The sequence below is a fragment of the Apteryx rowi genome, unplaced genomic scaffold (assembly GCF_003343035.1).
Source record: "Apteryx rowi isolate R43461 unplaced genomic scaffold, aptRow1 scaffold_610, whole genome shotgun sequence".
Classification (NCBI taxonomy): domain Eukaryota; kingdom Metazoa; phylum Chordata; class Aves; order Apterygiformes; family Apterygidae; genus Apteryx; species Apteryx rowi.
This window is the reverse complement of record NW_020450884.1, coordinates 360619-375323: the sequence shown is the minus strand read 5'-3', so window position 1 is coordinate 375323 and position 14705 is coordinate 360619. Positions and strand designations below refer to the sequence as shown.

At 49.0% G+C, this 14705-nt stretch overlaps 1 protein-coding gene across 4 annotated transcripts in view; it reads right to left on the bottom strand.

Annotated features, from left to right (window-relative positions):
* SNX27 (sorting nexin family member 27) overlaps positions 1 to 14705 on the bottom strand; it is a 42310-nt gene that overhangs the window by 12264 nt on the left and 15341 nt on the right. For all 4 annotated transcript variants that reach the window (XR_003256332.1, XM_026083655.1, XM_026083654.1 and 1 more), the window contains exons 3-10: positions 10708 to 10900; positions 9616 to 9680; positions 8467 to 8571; positions 7239 to 7317; positions 4758 to 4921; positions 3353 to 3442; positions 585 to 734; positions 32 to 160 (exon numbers count right to left, since the gene is read on the bottom strand). Coding sequence is in view for 3 of the 4 variants with exons in the window: in XM_026083655.1 (XP_025939440.1) it covers positions 32 to 160; positions 585 to 734; positions 3353 to 3442; positions 4758 to 4921; positions 7239 to 7317; positions 8467 to 8571; positions 9616 to 9680; positions 10708 to 10900 (975 nt within the window). In the remaining variant the exon portion in view is untranslated. The remainder of the gene's footprint in view (positions 1 to 31; positions 161 to 584; positions 735 to 3352; positions 3443 to 4757; positions 4922 to 7238; positions 7318 to 8466; positions 8572 to 9615; positions 9681 to 10707; positions 10901 to 14705) is intronic.

The window sequence follows — 14705 nt, the reverse complement described above, 5'->3', positions numbered from 1 at the left end:
TAGTGAAAATGCAGATAACAGGGGCACTTACATACGGGGTGAAGATTTTAACCCATCGAGGTTTCTTCTCTCCTCGCGCATATTCAAAACAGAATGCCATTCCCTCTTCATCCGTGTCCCACCGCTGCATTTCATCCCATTCGAATGCTATTACCTGGTTCTAAAGAAACATCAAAGCCCAGGTCAGAGTCCAGGGCCAGCAGTCTCCAAGGAAGGGGAGGTTTAAGGCAGATCAGGAATGGAAGATGGCAAAAGCAAAGTCACGTGAAGGGGGAATYGGGACGCTTCAGACAGTCTCACTGCAGAGACAGGTCTGAGGTGAGGAAGCAGCAGTGGAAATGCTGGAGGCCATGCTAACACCAACAAAGCAGCCAGATAACCCCCTGCACTACCAAGCAGTGCCAAAAAGTCTTTGGAGACCTCTCAGCAGCAGTCACAAGTCCCAGTGCTTCAGGGACAAGGAGTTGGTGCTCTCTCGCTTCCTACAGCAAAGCTGAGGTGGAAGCCAGGGGCTGAGCTCAGCTCCCCAGGATGGCGTGGCAGAAATGGTGTGGCAGAAACCTGGCCTGGTGAGTGGCCCTTACCTCCAGCTGGCCCTCCTCTGTGCAGGCGTGCAGTTTAAAGTGCTTAATGCTGATAGCTGTGATCACATGGCCCTTCCGCCGGGAGTCACAGGAGCAATGGGGGAAGATGATCTCGTTGTAACCCTCGCATGTTCGCAGCATGTTTAAATACTGCAGGGAGAACATATGTGTTTGCTTGTTTGAACAAAGGGAAGGAGACCCCTACATCCTCCTGCTCCTCTCCCCCGCCAACCTCCAACTGTCGCAACACCCTAGTGCTAACAACCCCCTCTGAAACCCCTGACTTCACCCAAATTCAAGGAGGCTGGATCCCCTCCAAGCAAGCGGAAAGGAGGACTGCACAACCATAGTCAGCAGGGCTGTGCTTTTTTATTCTTTTTTATTTTTTTTTTAATTAACCTGGCCACATGATCTCTCAAGGATGCGTGGAGTCAGACAGAGCTTAAAAAGCCACAATGTGCCCAAGCATTACTGAGGGTGTGGAGCAAACCCAAAGCAGGATCCAGGGCACTGGGGCCTCAGGAGGGAGAGGAGACTGTCAACAGGGTGAAATAATAAATTTTCACTGTGAGGGTGACAGAGCACTGGAACAGGTTGCCCCGAGAGGTGGTGGAGTCTCCTTCTCTGGAGATATTCAAAAGCCGCCTGGATGCAATCCTGTGCAATGTGCTCTAGGTGACCCTGCTTGAGCAGGGGGGTTGGACTAGATGATCTCCAGAGGTCCCTTCCAACCTCAGTGATTCTGTGATTCTGTGATTCTGTGAAATAAGGACAGTGTCAGCCTGGGTTTTCAAACAACTCTGAACCTTCTGTAGTTACAGGTTGAAAATTAGATTAAAAAAAAAAGAAAGAAAAAAAAAAAAGGGCTGTCAAGTTGCTGTAGGATCAGGGTTTCTTATAGCATTTGCATCCAAGGACTAACTAGCGGAAAGGTCTACGGAGGTACTTTGACTATTTCTTTCTTTTTAAACGTAAACGAAATCATTTCCCAGCAGTGCCAGGAACCCAGACAAAGCAGCATTATGAGGACACCAAAGAAGCCGAAAGAGAAAGTGATGTAGTGCAAAACCAGCTCTGGGAGTTGTCAGAGCTCAGGGTGTGGGAGAAGCCAGGAGTTTCCCAAAGGCCCAGTGCCTCAGAGCCTGCAGGTGGTTTGCAGAAGCACCACTGTGCCCAGGCCAGGGAGGGCTACACAGTTTGGCCTCTAAATTTGTTCAAAAGGAGTTGTTTTTACATCATTTTTGCTTCTGGGAGATGCTGCTTATCTGAAGGCCTGATGTGAGCGGTCTCAGCAAAAGCACTGTTCTTCTGGCATTTCCAGGACTGCAACCCCTCATTGCATAAGAGAGGTTTACGAGGAGCAGAACTACAATGAGATTTTAAGTGACTTTTTAACTGAGGTAACCATGTCCAGACCAGAGGAAGGGGCTGAATCCTGGAGCCTTGTGCTCCAGGCAGGACCCTTAATAACACTGACGGAGGGAGGAGATTGTGCTTTGACTTCACGTGCTCTTTGGGAAACAAACATCATGTTCTTGACCCCCCCCCCACTACGCTAGAGCCCTACTGCACCTACGATATGCTGACAAGGCCTTTTCAATGATTCAAATCTTTCTTTCATCGTTAGAAAGCCAGTATGAGCAGGAACAAAAGGGTCATGGGCTAATCCATAGGAGGAAGGGTCTATTTACTGATCCCTGTCATTAGTTAATAATTAAGAGGTTATTAGAGCACAAATTCTTGGCTTAGCATTTCAGGCAACCCTTCTGGGGTCCACCCCAAGGTAGTTCCATAGCAGGGACCTGTAACAGTCAAACGGGTTTTGAGCGAGGCCTTGCCAGGACGCAGAAAGGGCTCTCAAGCAGCTGTTCTTTGAGAGCAGCCAGTGGAAGGTGGCCATGAGAATGCAGCCTGGGCTGCAGAAAGTCAGGGAAAGGGCAGCCTGCGTTTATTTGGGACCAGCAGCCCCAAGCAACCCAGCGAGTTATTCACAAGTCAGATTCTTTCGCTGTTTGATCTTCAAGCCAAGTTTGTGTCTGGCAGATCAGCTCTGGGCACCCCCTTCACTCCCCCATGTCTAAACCAGACAGGCTCATCGAGTCAAACCAAACCCCCGAGCGTTTGCCGGGCAAAGTGATAAGAGGCAGAAAATCCCCGGACCAGACAGACAGCGAGGTCTGTCACAGAACTTGCAATTTCGAAAGATTTCTGCCAGACAAAAAAGGAACTAAGGCACAGAGGGGGCGGCAACTTGATTTATGGCTGGACCAGAACCCATCCCGCTCTCAGCTAGTCCAACACCACTATCTTGAGGAGCAATATGAGGTAGAAAGAGGCCTTTACTTCTCAAATACTAGAAAGAAAGAAACACCTGTCCCCAAAGGGCAGCAGGTGAAGGATTGCTCCATCACATTTTAAGCACCTCATCTTTCAACGTTGGCAACAGCACACAGGTTTTATCGCTGCCTTGTTTGGACCTGAGTCAATGTGTGATCTTGCCAAGGACATGCCCCCTCATACAAACTCGCTAGGCACAAGGACTTTTTTTTGGTTCACGCAGTGGCAAACCCTTGGGCATGGCCCAACCCCAGGCCTGGCATTCCTGTGCGTTTGCATGCCCTGCCAATCCCTCCCGTGCTAGGCCCACACCTGTTATTGCTTTCCAAGGAAAGCTGTGTTTTCTTAAAGTTGTATGCATCTCCTTTCCAGACACAGCACTCCGATTCACCTGTCAGAGGAAGCAAACAGTACAGGCAAGATAAACTCACCATGACCATCTTTCTCTGCTCGCACAGCTTCTGTAACTGGTAGGACTTCTCCTCTGCTTTGATGTAGCCTTTCTTGACATCATCAACAGCCTAAACAGAAAAAAGAAACCTAGGAGGTCAGGACTACAGGACCTCTTCACAATGCTCTGCCTTCCCTGGCTGGGCCCCGAGGCTGCTCTGAAGAGCCACCCAAATTCACAGCCCTGGTGGACAGAAAGTGACCAATGCACCTGGAGAGGCAAAGGGATGGCCAGGTTCAGAGGGATGGTTCCTACCTCTCCTGTCCATGCTCACGGCTGCAAGCCTCTACTGGCCTTGAGGAACTTAAAGCTCCAGAGACCTGACTCTCTAGAAGGAAGTCAGAAGAATGCCCCCCGACAAAAGAGGATGGATCGGGAAATGCTGGTCCTTGGTGTCCTGCTTTTGCCTTTAGACAAACACAGGCTAGGACAGGCCAGTACGACCCTTCCACTCCAGACACATGCGCACAGCTATCTCCAAAAGAGCAGTGCTGGCTTTTACCCACTGCGCTGCTGGAGAGCGGTGTTGGCAGGAAAAGGTGTTTTACTCAGCAGGACTGAGCAGGTACACAATCCCTTCCTTTAGGTCCTCACCCGCACACCCCAGGCTCTGCCCAGCAAGAACCCCTGCCCGCACACAAAGCAACTTTTAAAACTGCCAACCAATAAAATAAGAGCCAGTCTAGGAGAGCAAAATACTTGACAAGTACTGCTTTTATTTCAATTTGTACCAGAGGCTGGTACAGGCCCAAGATCAGRGGGCACTGGGACAGCATTTTTGGTGGTTAAGACAGACACAGAGCAGGATTCATCTTACTGAACTTTGCAGACATCTACCTCTGAGCTGGTCATCCTAGACTGGCTTTATACAGCCAATGGGGAGAACATGGCTCTTCTCGGACTCACTTCATCCTAGAGTATTGGCATAAAATGCGTCAAATAAAATCACAAGCAGAAAAGTCCCCGGCCCTTATAGTTGACAGGGAGAAGTCTGTACCCCAGCTGGTCACAGACATCTTCACTGACAATATACAGAGCTGAGGAAAATGAGTCCTACCCAAGGAGTCCAACCTCCCAGGTTCCTTTTAGTTTGCTCTGGGAAGGCAACTACCAGGAACAAGAGCAGCAGAACCCAGGAGTCCTGCCTCCCCATCTAGTCAGGACTTCACCACATGTTCACACAAGTTCACCAAGACACCCAGACATGGGTTTCTGTTCCTTGAAGTTATCTAAGCAGGACTGTCCCTCAGGTTCACACTCTGTGTGCCAGTATGCCAACAGAGAGCAGCTTTTAGAATAGTTCTGGGAGCTGAGCACTTGACTACCAGCAGGTGTTGGCTCACCTCCAGCAAACCATCAGCGCTAAGGAGCTCCCAGGCACCTACCTGGTGGAAGAAGTAGGTGACTGCAAGGTCATTATCATTGAGAAGAACTTCTTCTTCTGTAGTGAAAAGCCATTTCCGGATGGTCAGGCACGTTCCCGGCACTGCCGAGGTGTAGTTCTGTACGTAGAGCTTGTGGGGGAATTCATTGGGTGCCAGTTTGCGCACTGGAAGAAGCACAGGATGCGGAGGTAAGCACATTGCCCCCCCCCCAGCATCGGCAGTGTTTGGCTGTGACCTGGGCTCAGCTGCTGTACAAATCAATGCTGGTAAAGGTCATTAGCTGAGCCAACCCAGCAAAGCTTCTTCCCATTCTCCAGCCAGGATCAGGACCCTAGCTCTGCCCCCAAGGCCCTTTTCTTCTCCCTCCCTGATCAAATCCAGCTTTTTTTCAATAACTGCTTCCACAGTGTTGGATGTCAGGCCCTTGCAATTGCCTCTAGCACAACTGCCAGCAGGAATTCCCTTGAAACTAAACTCCTCTAGGCAGGTGCCAGGACTAGCTGGGAATACTGCTGCCGGCCATCCAGCCGGGCAGGGCACGAGCCAAGGACACCCCACTCAGCAGAGGAAGAGCACGTTTGTCAGGCAACAGCACAACAGTTTGATTTTATCCTTTGGTGCGCCCAGGGAGGTCTACCCTGCCTTAAGTACGGGGCACTGTGATCCTATGCGGCGTTTTCATAGCGTACTTTGCAGGACACTGTTTAGGACCATCCCCAATCCCCCGAGGGAGTCTTTTTGGCACAAGTTTCCATTTCTCCATAGTTATCTACAGGTGCCGCCTCTTGTCCTCATGGTGACCTGAGGCAACTCATTCCTGCAACTCCCAGCCTTTGCATGTTAGTGCTGCCTGAGAAGACAGGCCACAGAGCTGCCATGAGACTCTCCTGTCGCATGGGAGAAGGACCCCTCCCATCCCGTCAGCCTGCCACCAGAGCCAGGACAAAACCTGCCACAGTGCTCAGCCAAGCTGGAGCAGCTGGGTCACCAGCAAGCTCCTGTCGAGATCTTTATTGCATTCAAATAGGCTTCACTTGACTATGATGGACAAAAAAAGGTGAGTGCCAGTACGTCTTCTTTATCAGGTAGAATATGGTCGCTATTTTACTGCAGATGGAGCTTACAGTTTCCAGGGAAATTAAATGGAGTGTATCCAGATAATAATAAATGTGGTTGTTCATAGTTAGTGTCATGAARGTGCAAGCCATAAAGGTTAACTAGAGCTTTTACTTTTCAAGGCAGTTTGAGAAGTGCAGCACTCACAGGAACAAGGAATTAATAGCACCAGTCAGAGTCTGGCAACATAAAGCTTCCTGCATGAAACTATCAGCGCGCTGCCACGTCCATCTCTCATGCCTGGATATTCCCACTCGAGGCTCTCCACACAGCCCTGCCCAGCCTCAGCAATCTGGAAGCATGTCACCCTCCAGTCCGGGGACTCCCCCACTGTGTCCGTGTCCTGCTTTGTCATCCCAGCGCCAGGTATCCCTCAGCAAGTGACCACCAACGCAGGGGCACAGAGGCAGTTCTGCAATACCAACAGTTTTACAGGAGACTGAGGGGGACTGGCAAACTTTGCTGACCCTCTGTTTTGTGAGATGGATCAGTTTAGAAGGGCTTTAAGAACCTAAAAACTGCCCCGGCACTCAAGACAGGATTTTGCAAACATGAGGAACAGTTCTAGAAATCTCTTATCACAATGCATAAAAACAAGGCTGCTTTTAGGCTTCTGGATAAGCTCAAGGCATATAGGGAAGACCATCTAGAAATAAAGGTGCCAAGCTAGTTATGAGAAATACCCTTGGCTCACAATCCAGCACAGGAAAAAAAACACTACACTCCTTTTGTGGTATGACCGCAACATTTCGGACTCTCTCCAGCTTGAGCAAACCAGGCATGAAGCTGGGTGAAATGAGAGATTGCTGCAGCCTTGAATCTGAACAGCAGCCAGGAGACCCCAGTGCATGCTAAGCTGGAAGGATGGCAATTGCTCAAGTGCCAAAACAATCACTCAGAATCCCACAGTCAAGCCTCAGTCACCATCAGGATCCAAACACCGAAGGACAGATGAAAAACTAAGATGCAGTTTGCAGCATCCATCCCCTAGGAAAAAAGACTTGTCTCTGGACATAGCTGGCTGGACATAGCTCCACACTTCCCACGTGAGTGCAGACTCTGAGTGCGCCCTCGATCCAATTTCTTTTCCAGCACCTTCTCTCTGCACCAAGATGCAGCTGGTGCTCCCCTCACCAGAGGTGGCTGCGTTTCAATGATACTGGCCACTTTTTCTAAGCCCACTGGCCTCTTTGAACTGAAAGACTCCTCATTACCAGAGCCTACTGCGCCTGGCTGATTCCTCCCAGGGGCTCCTCATTTTGAGAGCACAGATAAGACCTCAGTGAGTGTGCTACTGGGCTCTGCTAGCACTGCAGAACTTTTTCCACGGTTGCTTGTTAGTATAAAGGGGATTAAAAGACTTACCAAAGGAGTGATTGATCACTTCAAACAAGGCGAAGTAGTTTGCGGTAATACTGTCCATTCCAACCTTAGCAGCCACAGCCTAAAGAGGAACCAAACAGGAAAACGGGGTCAGCAAAATAGGAGCCAACTTCTGGCAGTCCTTCTGCAGGGCAAAGGCCAACTTCATACAGATTTTTCACAAGCTTTCACTAGCCCCAGGTATTAGTCACCAAGAAAAACCTGAATATGCTTCCAGCAAAAAAAAAAAAAAAAAAAAAAGTCAGGCTTTTTCTTTAGCAAGGGCTTAGATTCTCCTGCTTTTGCCTTCCTGTAAACTGCTCTAGATTTTAAGTGCCACCACTGCTGACAATTAGGTCATCTTTTCTTATGATGCCTCTAGTTTCAGTTCCTAATACAAGAGGCGTGCACACCTCCCCTAGGAGTTTTCCCCAACAATACTTCAGTCCTGCATGCTAATGCCACAGCCGCATCTAATAGACCTTGATCGAGGCTACATGAAATCCAATAGTCTGGGTCCCAAATGCACGAATATACCACAAATCCAATCCACTCACAGAATTCTGCTCAGCAGATCTAGAGCTCCCTGAGGGTCTGCTCTTTTGCAACCCTTTGGCTCCCTCACTTGCAGCAATAATTTATCTGTTATGATTTCCCCTTTAGAAAAGTGTCTCCCTTGCATCCTCTTATTCCCCCAATCCATTGACAACTTCTGCTTTTCCTCCAGCAGTGCTGGCTAAAGTCAGTTGTTCTCAATTTTCCGCTTAAAGCACTGGGCCTCATGCCACTTGCAAACCAGCAACCTGCCCAGGCTATTCCCAGGATGGTTTGCCACCCTTAAACACTCAACTTGCTGTCCTGCCACACAGCCACAATGAGACTCATGCATTGGATGCAGACAGCTCTTGGATCCAACTCCTCCACCGCAGCCATAATACACAATCTGTCTAGTGCTTAGAGCCATCCACCAGCTTTAAGATATTATCAGTGAAAATTAATTCAGAGATGACTCCGTCCTTGCAGCCAAGCCTGCCAAAGAAAATGCTGCTTCAGCAAGGCATAAGGTTAGACTTCTCTAGCATTGCTTTTCTCTCTGCTACAGCAAAGTAGCATCACTGATGCCCACCTGCTCTCGAGAGCGGCAGAGGGAGGCAAACAGGCATCCACAGGGTCTTGGTTAAAGTCTGAATAGCATTAATCTTCCAGTCAAGGTAAGAAACATGCAGCTCACCTGGTACACCTGGTCTGTAGTGCTGTTCTTTTTGACCCTGACTGTCACTGTCGTTATATCTGGTAATGCTACTCTGAGCTCCACGTCTGAGACGCCGTTGTAATTCTAAAGGAGGGAAGAAAAAAGGATGGAAATCACCAGAGTCCTTCAGATATGGTCACCAGGGCTTGGAAGCATCTCCTCCAGCTTCAGTGTCTACAGCACGGGTACTTGCATTAACTAGGCATGCTCTAACCCACAGATCCAGGCAGCAGAGCTGAGCCCAGGGTTCAGCGCATCTCCCAAGGCAGATGCCTAGATTCACTCACATGCACTGAGTCCTGAGCTGTACGGACTATTGCCTCACACAAGCCCTTGGACTGGCTCATTAAAAGGGTCACTTATACACAGTCACTTCTAATAACCAGGAAAAGCCCAGCTGGTCTGCCAGCCTCAAAAATCTGATTCCAGACTGCATCAGAGAAATGCTGAAAGAAAAAGGAAGATGTGAGCTCTGCTTCGAGATGGGAAGCTGAGCAAACTGCTTCAGACTATGATGGAGTAGGATTTTCCATTCCTGAGTATGCCAGTGAAGAGCAAGAGAAAGCTCTTGGATGCAGCAACTTAGCACAACACGGAAAGGTTGGAAAAAAAGCAGCAGCTAGAGGGCAAGTTGAAAACTCACTGCTGCTGCCTATAATCCAAATTCTCAGGATAAGCAGTTGGATGGGCTGGTATTTAGAGCGCCCGTTGCCTTTTTTCCAAAGGCTGACAAATACAAACAGCTCATAATTGCAAAACTATACCTGGGCTGCCATGAGCAACAGAGACCAACAGGAAAGTTGGTGGATGTACTTTTCACTAGGTCTCCCCTTGCCAGAGAGCTGGGGGAAGAAATGAGACCTCATGGCTGACTGGTCTGTGCATACCTCCAAGAGCAGCAAAGCTCTTCTTAGCAGCTGCAAAGGGGAAAAGGTCTCCTACATGCAACACAACAGACGGACAGCAAACTATAGCCTTCAGTTTTTGTCATGGTTTTCTACTCAACTAACTGATAGTTTGGCAGGGAGTGTCCTTGCTCTCTGATCCAGCTTTACCAAGCGTTTGTGGCCTCTGTTTGCAACAGTAAAGATCAAGGTGGAGTTTCAGTGCTGTCCCCTGCGCGCCTACCTCGTCCGACTCCGACAGGAACTCTTGCATGATGTCACTCTCCCCAATGACTCGTATTGAACACACTGAAGGACAGAGAGTGCTGGTTAGTGGGTTGCCCAGGGAAAAGGCAGTGCCCTCCCTCCCAGGACCACTCTGAAGGAAGGCAGAGGCAAAAGGGTAATAACTGTTTCATGGGCTGCATGAAACAAGGTGGTATCTCAGGTCAGGAAAAGCCTTCTCAAAGCAAGGGCTTTCTAGGGTTGTATCAGGTTTACTAGCACGAAGACTGATCAAGTGACAAGCGTAAAGTGGTGTTGAGTAACTCCCAATGGGTGAAATCTAGGCCCCAGGCACACAGCCAACAGGACATTTAAACTATACTTAAAAGTGGGCAAGTATTTCATAAATAGTACTTTTGCCTCTTAAAAGTTCTTCCAGAAGGACTGAAACTATTTGTGAATTCAGGCCAAGTTCAGCAAGGAATTTTGACCCAAACTATCACGTTGCCTCTAACATTCAACCAGTCTCCCCCTTCCTACATTCAGTTGGTAAAGGATGAAGACAAATGAGCTGGGAAAGGCAGGGCTGAGATATCAGTTGGGTGGGGAAAACCTGAACCGCCACTATTATGGGAAGAGGGTTTTTAAATCTAGGTGCTGGGTAAGAAGAGAGTCTGTTACKTTCACACACTGAATCAAATATCCCCCATGAAAGAGGCCCCAAATGTGACTTTCTCCCCATTCCGAAGCTTCCCTCCTCTTCCTCCTCTCCCTCAACCTCCAAGATTACTGGCAAGCAATACAACATGATAAATAAAAGCTCATCGAGCATTAAAAACTAATTATACATTTTGTTGCTGTAAGTGCACTGCCAGCCAATAAACACACGCATCACTAAGCCGTGGCMAGTCTGAGTTCCCTCTCAGCATTTCAGCTATAAAATCCAATCCAGCTACAAACGAGCTTCTTTCCTTCATAGATAAACAAATGGTGGTGAAGTTCAAGCTTTAGGATCACCATGGAAGGATGTACCCCAAAGAATTGTTTCCCACTTGCGAGAAAGGGCAGCATACAACCTGGGCTCTCCTCTGAGCTCACGCAGGCACCGTACCTTTCTCCAGGTACTCCTCGAGCCCTCGCCGCCGGGCGTCCAGCTGCTGCTCCGACAAAGAGAATGGCCATTTCCCTGGGAGACGTGGGAAAGTGAAGTTGGCAAATTCCCGTTTCAGGTTCTGGTGTAGGATGGCAAACTCGCGGTACCGCTTCGAACAGAGCTGGCGGCCTGCCATGTAAACATTGTACACCTGGCAGGGAGGAGAGAAGAGTCTCACCAGGGTACGAAAAAGCTTTCCAAATACAAACCGGTGTAGTTCTGCCTTCCCGGACACACAGGTAGCACACAACTAAATCAGGAGGATTCGAGGCAGAATGAGAAAATGATACTCATAGTTAAATAACGTTCCAACTACCATCTCCACCTTCTTTCAACAGCAGCAGGGTCAGCATGAACTCGAGGTGCCCTTCCACTACAAGGAGAGAAGAAACACACCCCAGACCCTTTACAAAAGGCCCTGAGCCCCAATCCAGCAGTCACAGCTTTCACCTGGATCATTTTCTGTACAGGCTGCACCCCGGAGGGTCCCTACAAGCTCGATGTCAGAGCAGCGACCGTGCCAATCACATCAGCTGTTTGCAGCCACTAGAGCATCCTCATGTCCCAGACGGGTTTGAAACAACAGCTGAATTTCCAGCTTGCTGCAGCATTGAGCCTCATGTTGCAGCAAAAGTTCCAGAGCTTTACTCTGGATTCAGGGTCACAAATACTTTCCCCCGAGACACAGGGAGGTCCCAAATCAAGCAGGAGGCTTATGTTTGCATCTGGACACAGCCCCTGGCAGCTGTCAGGCACCAACTGTGCGAGAGATCCCATGGGAGGGAAGGCATTAAATCAATCAGAAACACCCCACACTAACTAGCTTCTTTGCTATCCGCACACTCTTCCAGTTTCGTTTTGGACACGGTTAAGGAAATAGGACTCTGCTCCCAAATAAGAAACCCAGAATAGAGTTACGGTCACAGGACATTTCTCAGCACTGTAATGCTCTTCAGGGAATTCCTTTCCCATTCATTAACCAGCCGCCTCCATTTTTAAAGCCAATCTGCTTAGTCTCRCAAGCAAGTTAAACAAGCTTTTATCTAGGCGTTGCTAATATGCCCTCAGTGATAAGGAAGCCCCAAACAGCAGCATGTTACCTTAATTAGCTTCACATGAGGAAAGGGATGTAGTGGGAAGAGAGCAGGTTCACACTTTTTTTTTTTTAATGTTGCACAAGGGAAGTGTTTGCAACCACAGCCCTTCCTCTAAAGCAGAGCATCATCCTCCACCATCCTCCCAAAGCCAAAGGGCTGGCAGAGCAGGGAGGTAGAGACTATCGAGAGGCATGTGCTGAAGGCTCACATAGGGTGGCTTCACCAGCTCTCAGAGGACTCAAAGAATGGCAAGGCCCAACCTGCTCCCAAGAAGAGGAGAGCCCAAATGGTCCCAAAATCCTAGGTCATTTTTCCTCCACGTTTGCACTCCAAATACCTGACTGAAGACCTTCAAAAGGGGATAATTTTCCAATAAAACCTTAACTTTCTCTTTTTTAAGAAGCGTTCAACCCTTCCAGGACTGCCCTTGGTGGGGCAGAAGATGCCAGGATGGGATTAGGAGATCAGATCAATAGCTACTGTCAGTCCAGTAAAGAGCAGGCAGCCTCAGGCTGCAATCCTGCCCAGCCGGCCACCAGACTCCCACCATTCCCCTGCAGCTCCCCAGCATTTTGCTTCTTTAAAAACTCATGTTTCTAGGACCCTCTTGCTCCTGCCCCTTACAACATATCTGAGCTGACAGCATCACATACGGAGGTGCGGTGCCTGGGGMTGGGATAGCAGGGCCGTGGGGAAAGCACCCACTCCCCATTCACGTTCTGCTTGGCTACAATCCTGCAGCCTTCATTCTCCCAAGGAGCCCATCTGTCCCATTCAGAGACACGCACGCTATGGTGACATGTTGAAGTGATACACTTTGCACAGGAATCCGACTCTGAAGAGGAGCTGAGTGTAACTGAACCTTCTCCGCCTTTCCACACACACACACACACACACACTGTTTCTGCAACACCAATGCTGGCTCATGCTTTCCCTGGGAAAACGCTTCCATCCTCAGCTGGGAGAGGAAAAAGTGATGAGCCAGGAGCCAATTTGTCATCTGTCTCCCAGCGCTTCACATTACTAACATAAGCGTGTCCTGAGGCAGACTGCCCCAGTTAAACCTAACTTGCAGTCTGGGAGGGTGAAAGGAGTCAGTGCATGATAGAAATCTTCCAGCCACGAGACAAAGCAGTGTCATATCTAAGACGCCTGATACTTGGCATCGTGTCCCAAGTCCCTCAGCTTCATCACTCAGCACCCCCCTAGGACTGCACAGTTCCCTAGCTCTGGCAAAATGAAGACAGCATAGAGAGCTGTAGAAAAATATGTTTGGGATATTGGTACAACTAACCCAGTTTGAGACCCCCTCCCATGTTTAGATGCTGAAAATTGGTCCTGTGAGAATATTCAGCTCCCCCTTTAACACAAAGCTACAGGCTACCTCAGGAGCTGGGCGACTGGTAACCGCTCTCCCAACAATAAGTTATTTGCAGAGGGAAGAATACTGCCCTTGTGGCAGGCTTTTGTCTCTACCAGTCGCTTATTGAAACGCGGAGCCAGCTGGAGTTTGGCTGCAGGCTCTACTGATCCTTTCTGCAGCTCAGACCTGAGGCACGTTCTCAAAGCAATGGTTAGCAGCAAGCTGTACAGCAAGATGCAGGGTGCTGGAGTATCGGATGGATGAAGTAAGCTCCCTGAAGTCCGTGAGCCAAGCGTCTGTGAACATAACACAACCAGGCAATCAAGTGGAACAGCAAAGCAAGGCCTAGCCAGTTGAGGACATTAAACACACACCAAATGTTGCAAGATGAACAGTTCTGGGTATACGTCTGCCTTCATCCAACCCATTTCAGATCTCTCTCCAGGCTGCTTCCAGGTTTGTTCTGCCTAGAAAAGGAATCACTGTGTCTAATACCACAGGCCAGCCTTATCCTACCCCTCCATCTCAGGGTAAGCCACAGGAGTGGGTCCCAAGAACACCACATCTCCTTTGGTCAGTCAACCTGACGTCCCTTCCAACCTGAATTATTCTACTATCCTAGCTGCTGCCACATCCACATGTCATGGGAGAAGAGTAGGGATGAGTTCGGTCTCAGCCTATCCTGAACAGAGTAATTGCCACAATTCAGCGGCAAGCTTGAGGAGTATATCTGAAAGTAGCCCAGAACTGCTTCAGCCACTACCGAAACAGGTGGAGCTGAAGGCCTGGCCAAGGTTCGCTCGCAATCTGTTGGGATCTCAAGAGGGCAAAAAACAGGGAGCACCCCAGACCAAGACTGGGGGGGTTGCCGAAGTGAGAGGTTACACAGGCATCCCTGCAGAACAGCCCTACGCCCATAGCAGCACATCAGGCACAGAAAGAAACACAGTGCCAAAGCTGTGAGCCCCAGAGCTAAAACAGGGATGCTGCAAATAAGGTCCGTGCACACATGGACAGCGGTAGCTGCTCTGCAATGCCAACAGGAGCAAAAGCCATGGGTTCAGCAGGTCCGTTGCTACAGCTCAGGAGGTTTGATCCACTAAAACGGGGCCATTTTTACAGTTGCTGTTCCAACTGCAAGGGCACCCCAAGCCAGAGCAAGGTGCAAGCTAACAGCATCTCCCTTTCAAGTCCAGTGCATGCTCTCAGCTCTAAGCACAATAAATGCCATCGAGATAACTAGATTTAAGCATTAAACTGCAGCTGATAATGGCAGCATATAGCCCATACAGTAGCATCTGATTTTGCAGTTGATTCAATCCATAATTAGTAAAACTTCACTGAAACTAAGAAAAAACAAAATGAAGTGGTATTCTGCAATATGAAGTGATGACATTCTTCTGAGATCACGGGAGTGCAATAAGAATTGCCACACGGAACAAGACAGAGTCCCCCCAACTTGTTACAATTCTACAAGAAAGGAAGCATATTGGAAA